This window comes from Harpia harpyja, chromosome 23 (assembly GCF_026419915.1).
Source record: "Harpia harpyja isolate bHarHar1 chromosome 23, bHarHar1 primary haplotype, whole genome shotgun sequence".
NCBI lineage: Eukaryota > Metazoa > Chordata > Aves > Accipitriformes > Accipitridae > Harpia > Harpia harpyja.
The window spans coordinates 18,299,683-18,318,188 of record NC_068962.1 but is presented as its reverse complement, the minus strand read 5'-3'; the positions used below and the strand labels follow the sequence as shown (position 1 = coordinate 18,318,188).

General features: G+C 47.3%; 1 protein-coding gene across 2 annotated transcripts in view; it reads left to right on the top strand.

The window, feature by feature from the left end:
- Positions 1-7,736, top strand: part of LOC128135569 (electroneutral sodium bicarbonate exchanger 1-like) — a 40,035-nt gene extending 32,299 nt beyond the window's left edge. The window contains exons 15-27 of one of the 2 annotated variants that reach the window (XM_052774599.1): positions 6-180; positions 317-450; positions 988-1,233; positions 1,338-1,443; positions 2,370-2,531; positions 3,250-3,345; positions 3,591-3,752; positions 4,360-4,611; positions 5,422-5,490; positions 6,033-6,206; positions 6,306-6,443; positions 6,919-7,019; positions 7,540-7,736. In XM_052774599.1, the coding sequence (XP_052630559.1) occupies positions 6-180; positions 317-450; positions 988-1,233; positions 1,338-1,443; positions 2,370-2,531; positions 3,250-3,345; positions 3,591-3,752; positions 4,360-4,611; positions 5,422-5,490; positions 6,033-6,206; positions 6,306-6,443; positions 6,919-7,019; positions 7,540-7,627 (1,903 nt within the window). In that variant the 3' untranslated portion in view covers positions 7,628-7,736. Of the gene's footprint in view, positions 1-5; positions 181-316; positions 451-987; positions 1,234-1,337; positions 1,444-2,369; positions 2,532-3,249; positions 3,364-3,590; positions 3,753-4,359; positions 4,612-5,421; positions 5,491-6,032; positions 6,207-6,305; positions 6,444-6,918; positions 7,020-7,539 lie in introns of both variants that reach the window. The other variant, XM_052774598.1, reaches the window with a different exon arrangement.
- Positions 7,737-18,506: the final 10,770 nt, after the last annotated feature.

Genomic DNA, 18,506 nt, shown 5'->3' with positions numbered 1-18,506 from the left:
TGCAGGCTCTTTGGAGGTTTGACCCTGGATGTGAAGCGGAAAGCCCCGTGGTTCTGGAGCGACTTCCGGGATGGTCTGAGCCTGCAGTGCCTGGCGTCCTTCCTCTTCCTCTACTGTGCCTGCATGTCCCCTGTCATCACCTTTGGGGGACTGCTGGGGGAGGCGACCAATGGCCACATAGTGAGCACCTCTCTCTGTTGGGGGGCATGGGGGAGGATAAAACTCAGGCCAAAGTCCTTGCTGCAGTGAATTTGCATTGGTTTTTGTTTCTGCCTGATGATTTCTTTACTCACTGCTGCCTCTCTTCCCTGGACAGAGTGCCATGGAGTCGCTGCTGGGCGCATCCGTGGCCGGCGTGGTGTATTCCCTCTTTGCCGGCCAACCTCTCACCATCCTCGGCAGCACCGGACCCGTCCTCGTGTTTGAGAAGATCCTCTACAAATTCTGCAAGTAAGGCTGGCTGCCGCAGCTGGGTGCTGCAAGAGCCTTCAGAAGCCAGCAGTGATGGAGAAAAGATGCTTTTCTTTTGTTTTTCTTAGGGGTGGTTGCTAGATTTTAGTGACAGTCCTTTTGTTGCGATGGCTTGGATGGGAGATAAACCACCCTTATTGCCATAAGGTTTATTATTAAGCCCCAGCTTGCTGGCAGCAGGTGACTGGGTGCAAACCCAGCTGGTTTCAGTGTTAGGGCATCAGGGTGATGTGGGAGAGCCCCACCTGGCACAAGAGGGACCTGACCTCAAGCAGCCTCCGAGGTGTTAACACAAGATCCTTGTTAAGCAGTGGTAATTAAATAATGGGCCTCTCCTCCTGTGGCTCTACACCCTGCACCACAGCCCCGAGGCTCTCTGTAGTAGTACATGGAAACTGCATTTCCCATCCGCAGCCTTGGCACGCTCCAAAATTGCTCCCCGTTTTCCCCGAAGGCAGGCATGGCTCAGGGCCTCTTGCTGGCCTTTCCAGCCTTTGTTTCCTTTTGCTTTCCCAGGGAGTACACGCTCTCCTATCTGTCTCTGCGGGCGTGCATTGGGCTGTGGACCGCCTTCTTGTGCATAGTGCTGGTGGCCACCGACGCCAGCTGTTTGGTGTGCTACGTCACCCGCTTCACGGAAGAAGCCTTTGCCTCCCTCATCTGCATCATCTTCATCTACGAGGCTCTGGAGAAGCTGAGTCACCTGCGAGACACCTACCCTGTGCACACGCACAGCAAGCTGGACTTCCTCACCAGCTACTAGTGGGTTTTTTTCCCCCTGAGAAAGCTGCTGCCCCTTGGCAGGAGCTCCGGGCTGCACCTCCGTCGCCTTTCCCTTACCCCTGTCTTGGCTTCTCTCCTCCCAGCTGTAAGTGTGAGGCACCGACCCATCCCAGCAACGAAACCCTGCGTTTCTGGGCGAGGAACAAGATCAACGTGTCTGGCATCGCCTGGGAAAACCTCACGGTGACCGTAAGTGCCCCGAGCCACTGCTTCCTCGCGCCGTGGCCATGGGGTCCAGGGGCATTTGCAGGGTGCAAAAGTCAGAGCCCTTCAGGGGATGATGGGCTTCAAACTGTGCTAGTGCTGCTCGGAAAAGTCCTTGCTTAAATTTAGCGTGTGGTTTTAACCCGCTTGGTCCTGGGGAGGAGAGTCCACCTTGTCCAGTCTACCTGGTCCCCAACGTTGTGGGTAGCAAGTGTCCCCCTCAACCCTGTTGCAGGACAGTATTTCTGACTGGGAGCAAGGTTAAGTAGTGGGTGGTTTGATTATTGTAGAAGTTGTAGGACTTAAGTTCATGCTTGAAAGGTAGTAATTGGCCTCCTTAATGTACTCCTTCCTAGTAACTGCAGGCCTTGCTTTCTTATTCAGTGCTGTCTGTAGGTACATGCATAAATTTGCATGTCTGAGCAGCCTCTCAGGCTGTTGTTGCTGGAAGCAGAGCCCGGGCCTAGGACGGCAGGCTCTTATGGTGGCCTTCATCCCCTCTTGGCCAGGTTCTGCGAGCCCTCCCCTGGGAAGGGACGATCTGTCTCTTCTCCTCCTTTCCTACCATGGTTGTCTTTAGCCCTCCTTCCCTGTTCCCTCTCTCTCTGTCCCCAAGAGTTTCCAGTGTTTCCCTCCCCTCTGGTGTCTTCTTTAGCCACGATTGCTCGAATGGCAGGCAGAGGGTGTGCCGAGGGTGTGTGGTATGGTGTCCCCTCACATCTCATTTCTCTGCTGTGTAGTTCGATGTGTCACTTGTTCAGCTGCTGCTGCTCATTAACTGTAAATCTCCATTGGCAGGAGCACTTACAGGGTCGTGGATCTTGGACCAAGATCCTCAAAAACCCCTAGCTGTGCGAGGTTTCCCTGCCGCCCGTGCACTGCCTTTGTGTCCTGACGCTCTGTTTCTCCAGGAATGTCGGTATTTGCATGGGGAGTTTCAAGGACCTGCCTGTGGACGCGACGGCCCCTACACGCCTGACGTGTTCTTCTGGTGCTGCATCCTCTTCTTCGCCACCTTTGCCCTGTCAAGCTTCTTGAAGAAGTTTAAAACCAGCCGCTACTTTCCAACCAGAGTAGGTAGAAGTTGGTGGCCAGTGTCCATCTCCACACTCGCTTCCCAAAATGGCTTTCCTGGAGCACTGAGCAGTATTTGCCACCCCTTGGTCAAGCTGGGAAACGTTGGCCTTGCAGGCCAAGCTCTCCAAGAGCTTGGATGTCCCGCACCCATTTCCATGAGTGCAAAATCATCGTAGCATTTCCCACCTGCCTCACGACCTGCCCCAGACTGATGGTTTTTGGGTTTGATTTTTTTTTTTGTTTTCCTTTCCTCAGATAGTAGGAAGTCAGGTTTCCCAAAGTTTTGGGGTTTGGGGTTGTGGGTTTTTTTCTTCCCTACCTTCTGTGCATTATGTGCTTGAGCAGAAAGTAGATTCAAATGAGGAGCTTCCTTTTGAGGAATAAAGGATGCCTCAGTGCCTTGTTGCCATTGTAGCTGTGAGTGTAGCTGTAGTGGCAGACATCTGTTTTCTTATTTTTAATATTATTATTATTTTTAGGTTTTGACTTAAACCAACCCTTATCCGCCTAATTAACCTTTTTTTATTGTCTGACACCAGATCTCACAGGGACAAACACAGCAACAGTATCTAAGCAAGGGATTAGGCTGCATGTGCTCAGAGGGGTGGTGGGATTTGGTTAACCAGCCTTAATGTTGTGGATGTCTGCAACTCTTGCATCTCCTGTTACGGCCCTGTTTGCCATGCCCCTCTCACCTCTGGTTTCTCGCCCCAGGTACGGTCCACAGTGAGCGACTTTGCTGTTTTCCTCACCATTGTCATCATGGTGCTCCTTGACTTTGTGGTTGGGATCCCATCACCGAAGCTCCACGTCCCCCATGCGTTCAAGGTAATGGGGTGTTTTGGCACACGAGAAGATGGCCCCAAAACTAGATACCTAGAGGAGAAGTATCTAGAGGTGCTTGCAAAGAGGACACTGGCACTGCTGAAGCCCACGGGAGAGGGTGACATGAAGCCAGGGCTGGGAGGTGCTCTGACACAGGGACGGAGGGGAAAATGAAAGCCATCGGAGTGCCTGGGCTGGGAGACGATGCTGATGTGTGGGCTTTGTTGCAGCCTACCAGAGATGCCCGCGGGTGGTTCATCAACCCCATAGGACCCAACCCTTGGTGGACGGTGTTGGCTGCGCTCGTCCCAGCTCTGCTCTGCACCATCTTGATATTCATGGACCAGCAGATCAGTGCCGTTATTGTGAACAGGAAGGAGCACAAGCTGAAGGTAAGGAGCTGCAAGAGATGACCCCATCCCCAGCCCCTTCTGGGCTGCAGGTCTGGGGAGAAGCTCTTATTCCCAATGCTTTCTGAAGGCGTGGGTTTGGGACATTGCGTGGCAGGATGCTCTCCTGGATTAATGATGATGCAGGGAGCAAGTGACAGGGCAGTTCAGATGAGCAACCTTTTGGAGGAGCAAATTAATCTTGGAGCAATATAGAAGCGTGCTTTTGTTTTAAAATGGCAGCAGCAGCTGCGGGGAATGGATTGTTTTGATGCGCTGCCAGGGATAACTCAGAGTCACACCTTCCTTGCAAGTGGTAGAATTTTCTTTGTGAGTGAAAAAAATGCTTTGGTGGTTTGGGGTTGGTTTTTTTTTTTTTTTGGAGAAGCATGTATCGCACAAGCTCCCCATATCCATTGTGTCTGAACTCCTGCCAGATTGTCATGCCAGGTGCTTGTGCAAAGCCTGCATACACCCTTAGTTGTTTCCATTTCTTGTTTTAAATTCTGAAGAAGTTGCCTTGTGCTCGAGCAGGGTTTGAGTCTGATTTGCGACGTTGTCCTTGCTCTTGTGCTATGGGATGCTCTGTTTCTTGTTTTCCTGCCTGCAGAAAGGATGCGGGTACCACCTGGACCTTTTCATGGTGGCCGTGATGCTCGGGGTGTGCTCTGTGATGGGGCTGCCCTGGTTTGTGGCTGCGACCGTGCTGTCCATCACCCACGTGAATAGCCTCAAAGTAGAGTCTGACTGCTCAGCTCCAGGAGAACAACCCAAGTTTCTGGGGATACGAGAGCAGAGAGTCACCGGCTTGCTGATCTTTGTGCTCATGGGCTGCTCTGTCTTCTTCACTTCCGTGTTAAAGGTGAGAGGAAAATGCAACCCACCCAACAACCGCGAGCTTGTTGGGGGTTACAGAAAAACAGTCCCCTCTCTGCAGGCCTGAGGAGTTAGTTGTGGAGCGGAGGAGGAGGCGATCCCAACCCTTGGGGCTTGACCCACGGTGGGAACCAGCCTCGGTTACGCTTTGCAGCCCTTCAGGCCCCCGTTTGGTGTGCTCGAGGCGAGCGAGCAACGCAACTGCTTTAATTTTCGGGTGTCTTTCAGGCCCACCCATGTTTATGGGTTACAGTTGAGCGTATTCAGACCAGCACATCTGCTCTCTTTCAAACAGGCAGCCCTTTACTGGTTGCAATTTGCTCCCCAAATGCCCCGCAACAGCCGTTCCCAGGAGCTAAACACACTGAAGTCATCCCCGTGGGCTTCCTTGCACATTCCTGCCACAAAGTAATCTCGTCTCTAGGCTAAAAGGAGGCATGTGGCCTTTGCCTGTTGCCCCAAGAATAGGCAGAAGTGTTTTTTCTACCGCCACGGAATGGGGCATAGGGTAACACGGGTGAAATGGCCTATTTTCCTCCAATCTTTCTGGAAAATAGGATTCTTCTGATGAGAGGTAACTCCAAAGTTCAGCCTAAAGCAGAGCCTTAGCTCACGCGTGTGCACAAAATCTTTAATGGTTAAAATCTGACCCATCTCTAACCCTGAATGGAGACTGGAAAGCTTCAAGCAATTTTAGGCAGTGCCTGTGGAAGAGGGTGGTAATACTGAAAATGCAACATAGAAAAAGAAACGATTGCATTCTTTTTTCTTTTATTTTTTTTTCTTTTTCCCCCAGTTTATACCAATGCCTGTGCTTTATGGCGTCTTTCTCTACATGGGTGTGTCGTCGCTCAGAGGAATTCGGGTACGGACTCTTTTACAGCATGCAGCGTGTCGGCTCCCTGGTATTTTGTCTCCGTAGCAGCAGGGAAAAAAGCAGTGGCATGGGAGAAACTTCTCCCAGAGCAAGCAATGAAACTCTTTTGCGTAAGAAAAAGATCGGTGGAGGCACAGGAGGTATATAGGGCTGGGAGGACCAGGCAAGTTCAGCGCGCTCTGTTTCAGGGTTTAGGGCAGGTCAGTGTTTGGTTACGTGAAAGCGGGGGAATTCAGTGCAAAGGGAAGGCAGTTTCTACCACTGGTGGAAATCCTCGCTGGGGGATTCAGTGGGCCAAGAAATGCTAATAATGGAATGAGGTGGAATAGTTGCCATTTGGTGGGCAGCTCTCAGGGGCAAGCCGGTTGACAGATGGAGCGAAGGGAAAATGGGTGCTGCTCCCAGGAGGAACGTGGTGGGATCCAGGATTTCTGACGGCAAGCGAGATGCTGCAAACTGCCTCCACGTCTCGAGGGGGCCAGAAACTTGCCGCAGTCCCAAGGTGGCAAGCTTTCCCTTTTATTTTGCAGTTCTTTGATCGCTTGAAGCTGTTTTGGATGCCGGCGAAACACCAGCCGGATTTCATCTACCTGCGGCACGTGCCCTTGCGAAAGGTGCATTTCTTCACGGCGATCCAGCTGATCTGCCTCGTCCTGCTCTGGACCATCAAGGTGTCCCGTGCCGCCATCATCTTTCCCGTGATGGTAAGAGCTGCTGCCGCTCGGCAGCGGGGTGTTTGCAGCGTTGGAGTGAGAGGTAGCATCGTCTCTGAGCTCACCGCACCTTCCCTCTGATTCGTGAAGGTTTTGGCTCTCGTCTTTGTCCGGAAAGCGATGGATTTGTGCTTCTCAAAGCGAGAGCTCAGCTTTCTGGATGACCTTATGCCAGAAAGGAAGAAGAAGTTGGACGATGGCAGAAATGAAGCCGGAGAAGAAGAAGAGGTAAGGCTTGCTGGGTCCTCGGGGCTGGACATCTCCCTCGGGCTGAGATTGCCTGTTTCTGTTACAGCTTGTCTGGAAACGTTGGGGGAAGATCAGCACTCGATCGAAATAGATCCCAATAGCCTGGATCCCACGTTGTAACCTTTGTTTCCTCAATTAGCAGTGAGCTGAACACTTGAATACAGGTGTAATTTTTAAAACAAGTTGCTTTTCAGAAAGGTCATTATCGTTATTATTATTAGATGGTGATGCTGCTGCTGCTGCTGCTGGCAAGATTTGCTCATAATCGTGTTTTGAACACACAATTCCCCCGCCCCGAAATCTTTGGAGTGAACGGTTTTTACCCTGCTGCACTAATACCTATAGCTGCCAAGGGGCAGAAGGGGAGGGCAGACTGCTAAGTTTGTGCTGGGCCTTCAGCTTATCTCCACTTTGACAAAAGACAGAGAACATGATTTGTCCCTTTTTATGTCAGGAGTCCAAGAGGGCGATGGAAGCTGCTGCTGCTGCAAGTTCAGTTCAGCTGAGCGTGGGGAAGACCAGTGACTTGGATATCCCAAAGCAACGCAGTGACAGGTAAAGGCCCACCAAGCGCCAGGACCCCCGGCAAGATGAGCTTGAAGGTGTTTGGCACAGTTTTCTCCACTTGCCTCTTTGTGGGGCATCCCACAGAAACCAGCAGGCAGCTCGGTGGGAAAACCAAATTCGGGGGCAGGGCTGCAGGAGGTGATCGCAGGGCTCTGACCCCAAGCAGAGTGGCTGCAGCACTCGCGTTTGACCCCCAAACCTTGCATCATCAGTGCCTTTACAGTAGCTGGAGATCCTCATACTTAAACATGAGGAGTTGCAGGCGTGATCTGTACCAGCAGTGGCTTAGGAACCCGGACCGGGGCTAAACTCCAGCAAGAGCCTTTGCACAGAGCTGTTGCTCTGCAGCTCCCCGGCTTGCCTCCCAAAACTCCTCATCCAGCAAAACCTCCCACGCTTATGCGGGGCTTTGATTCTCGGGGCTCCGCTGTTCCTGTTGCTGATGCTAATGCCCTTGGTGGCATCAGTTCCCATAATCACGGATTGCTATGTAAAATATTTATTGCAGGACTGATCCTTCTGAGATTATTATCCTGGATGAAACGTCACAAACACCCGTATGGAAGGCTCTCACTTTGAAGACAGAAACCCTTTGAATCCTGGGAGGAAAAAGGTAAAGGATTGCACATGAACGTGACCGTGCTCCTCTGCAAGCGATGGCGCACGCCTACGCTTTTCCCATGCTTTGGCCGGCAAGGCTGAGCAAATGGCCTGTCCCTTGAGAACAGGCAGTGAGGACCGTGGCATTCAAACCAGCTCCTCTCTGCTGGGGTGGTCCCCTGAACAGGGCTGAATCAGCAGCAGCTGGCAGGTCTTCCACTGATGATGCTCTGCCTCTTTTTCTCTTCCCTTCGCCCTTCCCCACTCCCGCTTTTCACGTTTAGGAATCTTGACTTTGAAGGAGAGGAGTGAGAGCGTGACTCGGGGATGTGCCAATGCAGACAGAGGGAGAAAGCGCTTTGTTTCAGTTGGAGGATTCCCATTAAAGCCATGCAGATGTTTTCAGTTATCCTTGGTGTGCTTCAGGCATTCAGTATCTCTAGACCAGCAAGCTGAGGTGAACGTCACAGTCAATGGGAGTTCGGTGGTGTTAAGTCTGTGTGCGTACGTGCGTGTGGGGGTGTGGGTTTGCAGTGGTAGAGGGACTGCTACTGCTTTATCCTTCAGTGCTCTTCTTTTAATACCTAATTCCTCCTCTTTTTTTTTTTTCTTTTTTCCAAATGTAAACTGGGAATGTCCAAAATCATTTTCTGTTATATTTGATGCCTTCTCCACTTTCTTCTTCATCACGACCGGGTTTTTGGTCTGGTTTGGGGTCCTGGCTTTAATTCACTCTTATGTCTCTTACTGGTACGAGAGGGATGCCCTCTGTGGCAGGGCAGCATAGAGAGCGTCCGAGCAATTGGCCTAAGGTGAAAGAAAAGCATTTGCTCCCTGCGCTCCAGTTTTACCTCTCTTGGTTGGTTTGGATTTTTTTTTTTTCGCTTTGGCTCTGCCATCAGCCTGGAAGCTGCAAAATGCAGAACTGCCACCTTCTTGTCCCCTGGCTGTAAACTGCATCTAAGGGAGCACTTCAGGTATTTGATTTTGAATACACCGTAGGGTCACAGGAGCAGCCAGATGAGACCTGGGGCTCTGTGTCCCTGGGCTGCCCCCTCTGTCCTTCCTCCACTTTCCTTCTGTATTCATAAAGGATGTTCACATGCGGACTTCTTGCTGCACTTCAGATAACGGCAGACTTGGAGGAGTCTGAGGCAGGTAGCTGCGATCTCCGGTACCGAAAGCAGAGGTCAGAAGACTCTGAGAGATAACTGGGAGGAGTCTTGGGTTGATCCCGGAGGAGACAGTTTCCTGCAAAAGAGAAAAATCATCTTGTGTACCTGCCTTGGAGAATCCAGGGCTGCTACCTGGGATCTGAGGTCCCTATAAGAAAAGGCCAAAAGACTCTGGGAGATGCCTCCGGGGAGCCTCAGGTGGACCCTGGAGGAAAGAGCTTCCTCCAAAGGAGAAAAATCATCTTGGGTAGGTGCCTTGGAGAAGTCTGGGGCTGCTACCCCGGATCCCAAGTCCCTAAAAGAGACATCAAAAGACTCTGGGAGTTGCTGGGAGGAGTCACAGGTGGATCCCGGAGGGGAGAGCTTCCTCCAAAAAAGAAAAAATCTCAAGGATAGCTTCCTTGGAGGAGGCTGCGGCTGCTACCTGGGATCTGATGTCCCTATAAGAAAAGGAGAAGGGTGAAGGTTAAATTTCCCTGAGCAGAACTAGCACAACAGTCTAGGGGGAGAAAAAAAAAAATCGAAACTGGGACTATAACAGTGTAGGAGACTGAGCCGTTTGTCAGACAGGGCTCTGAAATTTAATAGAAGCCATTTAGGGCATGTGGAGAACTAGGGGTAAATTGGTAAACTGGACTAAAAGTGCAAGAATGCAGGCAGAGACCTGAGGAGCATCCCAGTGATTTTGGGGGACTCAGACAAGCTCTGCTAACAAAATTTTAATGATGCACTTGCAATTAGTGTCCTTGTGGGTCAAATGGCCCCTGATAGCAGAAATGAAAAAAAAAAAAAAAGAAAAAGAAAGAGAAAAAAAGAAGAGGAGCAAAGCAACAAGAGGCTGATTTGTTGGCAGTCGCTTTTGCAAGGAATTTACAAGTGAGATAAGGACTAGGAAGAAAGATGATCAGGTACAGGGTCTGAACTAAGACCTAGAAAAAGAAAAGGAGAATGTGAAGGAACACTAGAAGAAAATGTTACTATTGTGGAAACCTGGGATATGTGCAGCAAGAAAAATATTTTTCTAAACATGTCCCTGAATGACCAGGGAAGTTAATGGATGAGGTAATGTGTTTGGCTACAGCGGTCAAGAAGAGGAAAGGGTTAAGGAAGAGGGATGTTAAAGGAAAGAGGAATCAAGTGTGTTTGTGGCTGTGCTGAGAGAAGCCTTTGAAGTAAGCAGGGGGAGAGGACTGATGGGGACCGGAGGAACCTCTCCCAGCAGAACCTCTGGTTAAAGCAAAGCTGGGAGATGAGGAAACAGAATTTTTAGTCAACACTGGGGCTACGTATTCGGTCTTCAATACACTAGAAGGAAATTTAAGTAACAAAAGCATAAATGTCATTGGTGCGACAGGAACTCCTGAGGCCCGGCCATTTTTCAAATCCCTGAAATTTAAACTTGGAAAACAATGGGTTACTCACCAGTTTTTATATTTGCCAAATTCTCTGAAAACTTTACTGGGTAGAGATTTACTTGAAAAGGTAGAAGCTGAAATCAGATTCAAGGATGGGGAAGTTGAAATTTTAATCCCAGAATCTAAATATGTCGAAGCCATAGCCTTGTTGTTACAGGATACAAATCCCCAAAGGGACAAGATACCTCGAGAACTAGAAGATGCAGTGATCCCCATCGTTTGGGCAGGAGAAGTTCCAAGAAGGTCTAAGAGAGCGGAACCAGTAAGAATTGATCTAAAACCAGGATCGTCACCAGTGAGAATTAAACAATACCCTTTAAAATTAGAAGTGAGAACTGGCTTGGTACCAATAGTTCAAAAATTCTTAAAATATGAGTTGCTAATAGAATGTGAGTCAAAATATAATACACCTATCTTACCAGTAAAGAAAGCTAACGGAAAAGATTACCGTTTAGTCCGGGATCTTAGAGCAATAAATCAGAGAGTACAAGATATACATCCAGTAGTTGCAAACCTGTATACGGTACTAACTACCCTCACCAGTGAACAAAGCTTTTTGCTTTTGAGTGGGAAAATCCTGAAACAGGGCGAAAGACACAATATACTTGGACGGTTCTACCACAAGGCTTCAAGAATAGCCCAACTATTTTTGGAAATCAGCTGGTGAATGAATTAGACATTTGGAGAAAAGAAAATGGACAGGGAACTGTATTACAATATGTAGTTGACATCTTAATTGCAGCAGAATCTCGGGAGATTACTGTGTATGTACCACATATGGTAGTCACAGTTTTGGAACAACAAGGGGGGCATTGGTTGTCCCTCAGCCGTATGCTGAAATACCAAGTAGTACTACTAGAACAAGATGACAGCGATCTCAAGACCACTTCACTTTTACAAATCCTGCAGTGTTCCTCTCCACTGACTGAGCGGAGAGTTCACCAGAACACGATTGCTTACAAACTGTAGAGGAAATATATGCTAGCTGTCCGGATCTTAAAGATGTTCTGTTAGAAAATCCAGACTGGGAGTTATATACTGATGGCAGTAGTTTTGTTCGCGATGGGAAGAGACTGTCAGGATACGCTGTGACGACCTTAGATGGCACAGTAGAGGCATGAGCCTTATCTCCCAAAACATCAGCCCAAAAGGCAGAACTAATAGCCTCAACTCGAGCATTGGCACTGAGTGAAGGGAGAAAGGATAATATTTGGACAGATTCTAAGTATGCTTTTGGAGTTGTACATGCCCATGGAGCCATCTGGAAAGAGAGAGGACTACTATCAGCACAAGGAACTGAAATCAAGCATGCTGCACAAATACAAGAACTATTACAGAGCATTCAAAAGCCGATGGCGGTAGCAATAATGCATTGCAAAGCCCACCAAACAGGAAAAAAACCCACCAGAAATAGGTAATCGATTGGCACATGAAGCTGCCAAAGAAGCTGCAGAAACAGGCATCATGGCATTATTACCAGAAAAAGAAATAACTTTACCGGAAACACCACCTAAATATGATAGTAAAGATACTAACTTAATAAAGGCCTTACAGGCACAAGAACAAACAGATGGGTGGGCTGTCACACCCACAGGGCAAATAATAATCCCACCCTCATTAATGAGAGAAATTGCTAAACAAGAACATAATGAAGAACATTGGGGAACTGAAAATTTGGTAAAACATCTTCAAAAGACAGTTATAAGCTGAGCAATGACAGAAATTATCCGATCTATCATGGAAAAATGTGAAATTTGTTGTAAAAATAACCCAAATACCAGTAATAAATTAATTTTGCGGGTTACAAAAGGAGGAAATTCCCCAGGAGACTATTGGCAAATTGATTTTACAGAACTGCCAAGAAAAGGGGGATATAGATACATTCTTCTTCTAGTTGATACTTTGACTGGATGGCCAGAAGCTTTTCCCTGTCACACCAATTAAGCTAGAGAAGTAACTAAAATCTTGTTAAAAGAAATTATCCTGAGGTTCAGTATCCCTTCAGGAATGTCCTCAGAGGACCACATTTTGTTGCTGAAGTTATAAAACAATTGAGTAAACAGCCATAACGTGGGCTCTCCATACCCCTTATAGGCCACAATGAAGTGGAAAAGTAGAAAGAATGAACTATACACTTAAATTGCAGATTGGGAAAATATGTCAGGAAACATCAATGACTTGGATACAAGCGCTACCTTTAGCGCTGTTAAGAATTAGAATACAACCTCGTGGTAAAAACAGCTTGAGCCCTTACAAGTTACTTTACGGAAGGCCTTACCAGGCCCCACATATACCAGGAACAATTCACATTAAAGGGGAAATGGACTTGAATAATTACTTAATGTCCTTGGGAAAGACTTTACAGGAATTGCAAAAGTACGTGACGACAAGCAGGCCCTTGGAACTGGATACACCAGCCCATCCATTTCAACCTGGAGGCTGGGTCTACCTCAAGTCGTGGAATTTGGAGCCGCTAACTGAGAAGTGGAAGGGGCCATTCCAGGTACTCCTGACTACTTATACAGCTGTCAAGGTCCAAGGGAAAGGCCCGTGGATTCATTATTCCAAGATTAAAAGGGCTCCCACCTCATGGACAGTTGAACAAGAGTCTCCCCTTAAACTGAAATTGAAAAAGTTATGACTGATTTTTATGATTTGTTTGTAACAATTACGGTAGCAATGAGTCAAGTGTGCCAGATATCATCTTGGGATCAGAACCTCCGTTTAATCTTAACACAGAACGTAACTCGAATACTCCGCAAAAGTGATTGTTGGATTTCTACCCAAATGCCAGCCTCCGGACAAAGCTAAGTCCTACCCTTGATAGGAGTGCCTCTGCCAATAAATGTATCATTATTTAACAATCCACAATATGGTCAAGGACATCCAGACAATGCATGGTGGCCAAGCCTCTCTGGAAAGAGACAAGAAGGAAAGTTACAAGTTACCATCACAAAAGATAACCTAAATTCCACTGTATGCTTATATGGGCCAGGTAATGACTCTCTAAGCTCCTACACCCTTAAGTCCGGAGAAGATGGGTGTGATGATTACACTGCTAGACGAAATGACAAAAGTTTTGTAGGATGTTTCCCAGGACGTAACAGGACCAGATCATATTGGAGGCCCACACTAAGTCATACGGACACATCAAATCACTTTGGCCTCCAAGTCCCAGAAGGAAGCGGTTGGTATTGGTTATGCGGAACACGTGCTCGAAAAGTACTACCTCCCAATTGGCAAGGAGCATGCACATTAGGAGCCGTAGTCCCCAATATAACAATAATTGACAGATCGCATGAACAGAGCGGATGGGTAAAAACTTTTCTCAAACAAACCAGGAGGGTTCATAATCCCATTACAGATCATTCCACAGGATTCCATAGTTTTGCCAGATGGTTTATCCCTTGAATTGGAGTTAGTGGATTGGAAAAGGCAATAGTAAATATATCAGCTGTTATAGAGGACATTGAAAACAGAACCACTGGTGCCATACAGGCATTACAAATTGAAATATCTAGCTTGTCTCATGTAGTAATGCAGAATCGAATGGCTCTTGACTTACTACTGGCTTCACAGGGAGGTGTTTGTACAAGTGTTAATACCAGCTGCTGTACATACGTAGATCAAAGTGGCAGAATTTCTACTCATCTAGCAGAGATTTGGAAACAAACAAAGATCTTACATCAGGTTACGAAGGATAATACGTCCTGGGGATTTGAGGAGTTATGGCACAAACTTACCTCATGGCTACCTAACTGGATTTGGTTGAAAAAGCTATTCATTATTGCAATAATTGTAATCTGTGTGTGCATCTTAGCCTGTGTAATGATTCAGTGCTGTAGCTGTTATAGTCAAGTGTACGTGAAAATTAAGATTGGGTATTGAGGCTTTGGATTTGTAGGTCCAAAGTCTCAATAAAAGGGGGGGAGTTGATGCCTTGAATAAAGGCATGAGAAGGAAAACTTCACTGTATCTCTGGAAAACTTCACTGTATTGCTGTAGTGACGAACGTTTGCTTGCTTGAATAACTTTGAAATTTTGGTATGTACTAATTAGATAAGAAAACCTTGAGCTTTGGCAATGGTATGTGCTAAAGTTGCCAACAGACAGGAGGCCTCGGGCCTGATATGCGTCAACAGAGAAGAAGTCTTGGGCCTCGATGATAAGTTTTGAGTTCTGCTGAATATTTGTAATTAAAACTTGCCAAGGCCAGCTAACTAGGAAAAAGAGATGACCCACCCTGCGCATGACCAAAGGGCGGGCACTATGTAAATGATAATATGAATTTGTATATGACTGGAACAATATAAATTTTGCTTGCTGTAGGTAATGGTGTGCAAGCTAGCTGGAGCGATCCCCCATGCACCCAGCGCTGCAATAAAGAATGCCTGCTTTCCAAAACTCCAAAATTGAGTCTTAGAGAGCTTCTTTGACTGGCTTTTTCGCTAACAGTCTTGCCGCGCCCGATGGGGAGAAGAGAACTGAGTGGACTCCAGCGCGCACCGACCCGTCGATCGGGGACTCCATCGGCTCCTCTCCTGCGGTCAGGCGGTAAGCGACACAATGGTGCAATGCTATTGGAAAAGAGATAGTTTCTGATCGATAAATAAGGGAAGAAGGAAAAGTCTTTTGGGGAGTAGCAAGCATTTGGGGACATTTTGTCCTGTTTGGGCTCTGTGTAAGATGCATCAGGAAAGTTATGCAGCAGGAGCATAATTTCCTTCCTACACATTGATTTGTAACAAAGGGAGACATCCCTTGTTTTGGTGTCTGAAACACTGGGTTCGTTTCTACACGTTGTTTCTGTACTGAAGGGAGACATCCCTCATTTGCTGTACAGAACGCCGGTTTAGAATCGGTACCGATACGGGCAATGCGACTTCCCAGGAGACCCCCCTTTGTTCTGCCTTAGGATGCATCCTGAAAAATTGGAAAAAGTTTGGAGAGGATCCCCTAAAGAAAGATAAATTAAAAGCTTATTGTGCACAATGGTGGCTGATGTATGAATTGGAGGATGGAGAAAATGGCCAGAGAATGGATTGCTGAATTATAACACTATTTTACAATTGATGTTGTTTTGTAGAAAGATGATAAATGGGGTGAAGTTGCATATGTTGATTTGTTTTTTAAGATGTGATCATGAAAACTGTAAAAACGTAGATTGCTGATGGATGATGCTTATGGAATGTATTAGCAGAAAGTATTAATGGAAAGGGAAAGAAAAAGAATCGTTGTATTGGAAAAGAACGTAAAAGGAAGTGTGTTAAGGGCAGTGGGGAGGCTGAAGATGTGCAGATGTTGGTCCCAGAGGGGAATCTGGTAAATGTAGAAGGAAGGGATGAGAAGAGGAAATCGCAGGATAGTAGTGATTATCATTTCTATTATTGTAGTGTGCATTGCCATTAGTTGTGTTAAAAGAATGATTGTAAGATCTATCTCTCAGGTAAGGGTTCACCCAGAAACTGAGGAATACATAACTCTACCAAAGCACACAGACACAACTTATACCAGTATATCGGTCAATGAGGACATACATGTGGTTGAATTGTGACTCAGGTCACGGGGTGGATTGTATGGATCGTCCGGCTCATAGTTCCCAAACAAGTTCCACCATGTCTAGTGCACACAGGCGACTCATGGGGGGTTACAAAAGCGACCCAGCCGTGGGTTGCCTTGAGGCCCTGTCTCTCTGCAGAGACGACTGACGGGGAGCTGTGTAGACAGCTTAGCCCTGGGTTGTCTGGTAAACCCTAAAGTAAACAGGGCGGTGGCTGCACCATTCAAAGAACGAAAACCTGAACTGAGCCTTGAAATCCCTTAACAAATAGTATGCCCTGAGTCTCAATCCAGCCACTATTCAGTTGCCTGAGGAAGAAGGAACAAAAACCAACAACAACAACAACAAAACACCCCGAAAGGGAAAGGGAAAGGTATCCTGTGCACTATTTTTGGACCATGTCTAACTTGTGCACAGGAGGAGGCACTGAAATCTGATACGGCAAAGATAATGGGTGCAGCCGATCTCATTGAAGCTACAAAATTCAGTGCACTAGAAACTGAGGTGACCAAAACTGCTTTAGAGGCAGGATGGAAAATAAGCGCGGCCTTCAGTGTTCATAATGGACAATTGGAGGTTGAAAAGATATTTTTGAAAGATGAATTAAATTCTGGAAGGGAGAAGAATAGAAAATTGCTAGAAAAATTAAATTTGTTGTTCGGAAGACCAGCCCGCTTCCAGCTCAAGAGCAGGGAGTGAGAATTTTTAGCCCAATCTCAGGGAGAACGAGGGGACAGCATCCCATTATACAAGCTCCCTTGAGACAGGCAATAGGGCTGGCGGGACAGCCAGTATTTGTACATGTCCCGTTCATGACCTCAGATCTATTCAGCTGGAAGCAATCAGTGGGGTCCTATCGAGAAAATGTGGACAGAATGCCCACAGAAAGAAAAATTATTTGCTGAATCCTCAAGGAAAAGGGGGCCGGAATCAAATACTAACTTAATTATGCTAGGGATATCTGATACTGAGTAAAGGGGACGGGGGAGAATACTGAGATTTCCCCACCCGATCCCCTGGTTCCCATAAAGCTGGGGAACAAAGTTACAAATTTCCTGATAGATAGTGGGGCAACCCTGTTTTAGGGTGGTTTTGCAGATTCCCGAGAAGGCGAACACACACACTGACTATAAGGGGAAAAGCAAGCATTTATTAACTACAGATGTGCATTATGCTAATGGTATCTTGTAAAGCAAATTAACATACCGACCCGAGGACTGTGAGGAAGATGGACCATCCGTACATTCTCGTGCCGTCTTGCGCCGCGAGCTCAGCCCAGCAATCGGTAGGTGTCAGCTTTACGTGGGCGTCCCCACGGAGGCAACGGTGGCCTCACCGTACGCCAGCCCCATGCTCTTCGGAAAAATCCCAGTATTTACACATTTGCAGAGGAATCGGTTTCGGCACACGTGGCCAGCGGGTGCCAAAAAACGCCTCAGTTGCAACATGGGGAGCCTATGACGCATGCGCTCGTGGGCCAGGCGTGCTGCACGAGCCATAGCCACCCTGTCTATTGGTTCATGGGCTTTGTACACGCGGCATATGGTCATCATCCAGCAGTCACGTGCCGACCATGCTCACAGATGTACTGTGCAACAGCCTGCTGCCCGTCCTCCCCCAGTATTGCTCAGCTCTCTCATCTCCGTGGGCAGCATTCCAAGCAATGGGCAAAAAACCATCCGTTCTCTGTGCTGACTGCATTTTTCTCGGCTATCTACTTCTCCCCCAGTGTTCATCCACCCACCAAAATTCCATCATTTAACCCCTCCGTATACAAACCCGTTCGGTAGTAACTAGCCTTTCAAGTAAAATGTATATGCCAATCGTTGGGCTCACAGGAAAGCGAGCTTTTAGGCCATTTTAAAAACCTGTGGAATGTACAATTGGAAATACGGCTTTGACTCATGAATTTCTATATGTGCCAGAATGCTCCCTCCCATCTTTGGGACGAGATCTCTTGTGTAAACTGAAAGCACAACTAACGTTTTTTGATAAGGCTATTCAGCTACACATGCCTGAAGAGACAGCATGGAGAACTCAGTTGTGTCTATTGACTGAAAAGAAACAAGAAGAGACCAGAATCCCAGAGGAAATTTTGGATGCTGTAATACTTCTGGTATGGGCTTCCAAGAAACCTGGATCAGCCAAGAACGCTGCTCTGGCAAAAGTCAAATTAAACCCAGGAGCCCAACCGGTAAGAAAGAAACAAACAATCGAGGGGATTTTTTGGAATGGCTGGATGGTGCTGGCTATGGATTCCTAATTTTGGACTGATTGCTGAACAGTTATACGCTGCTCTAAAAGGACCTGAGGGAATCTTGGAATGGACAGCAGAATGGTGTACAAGTTCTGATGGAATTAAAAGAAAGTTGATGGAAGCTCCCGCTTTGGGATTACCAAATTTAAGAAAACCCTTTGAATTATATGTACATGAGAGACAGCAGGTGGCTCTGGGAGTATTAACACAGAAGTTGGGGAATGAAAAGAGACCAGTGGGATACTTTTCCAAACAATTGGATGAGATCAGCAAAGGTTGGCCCACCTGCCTGAGGGCAGTAGCAGCGACTATAACCTTGCTTGAGGAGTCTCAAAAACGGGCCAACCAATTACCGTGTTTGTACCTCATGCTGTATCATCCCTCCTTGACAATAAGGGGCATCACTGGATTTCCTCAAGTAGATTAGCAAAATATCAAGCTGTGTTACTGGAAAAAGATGATGTCACA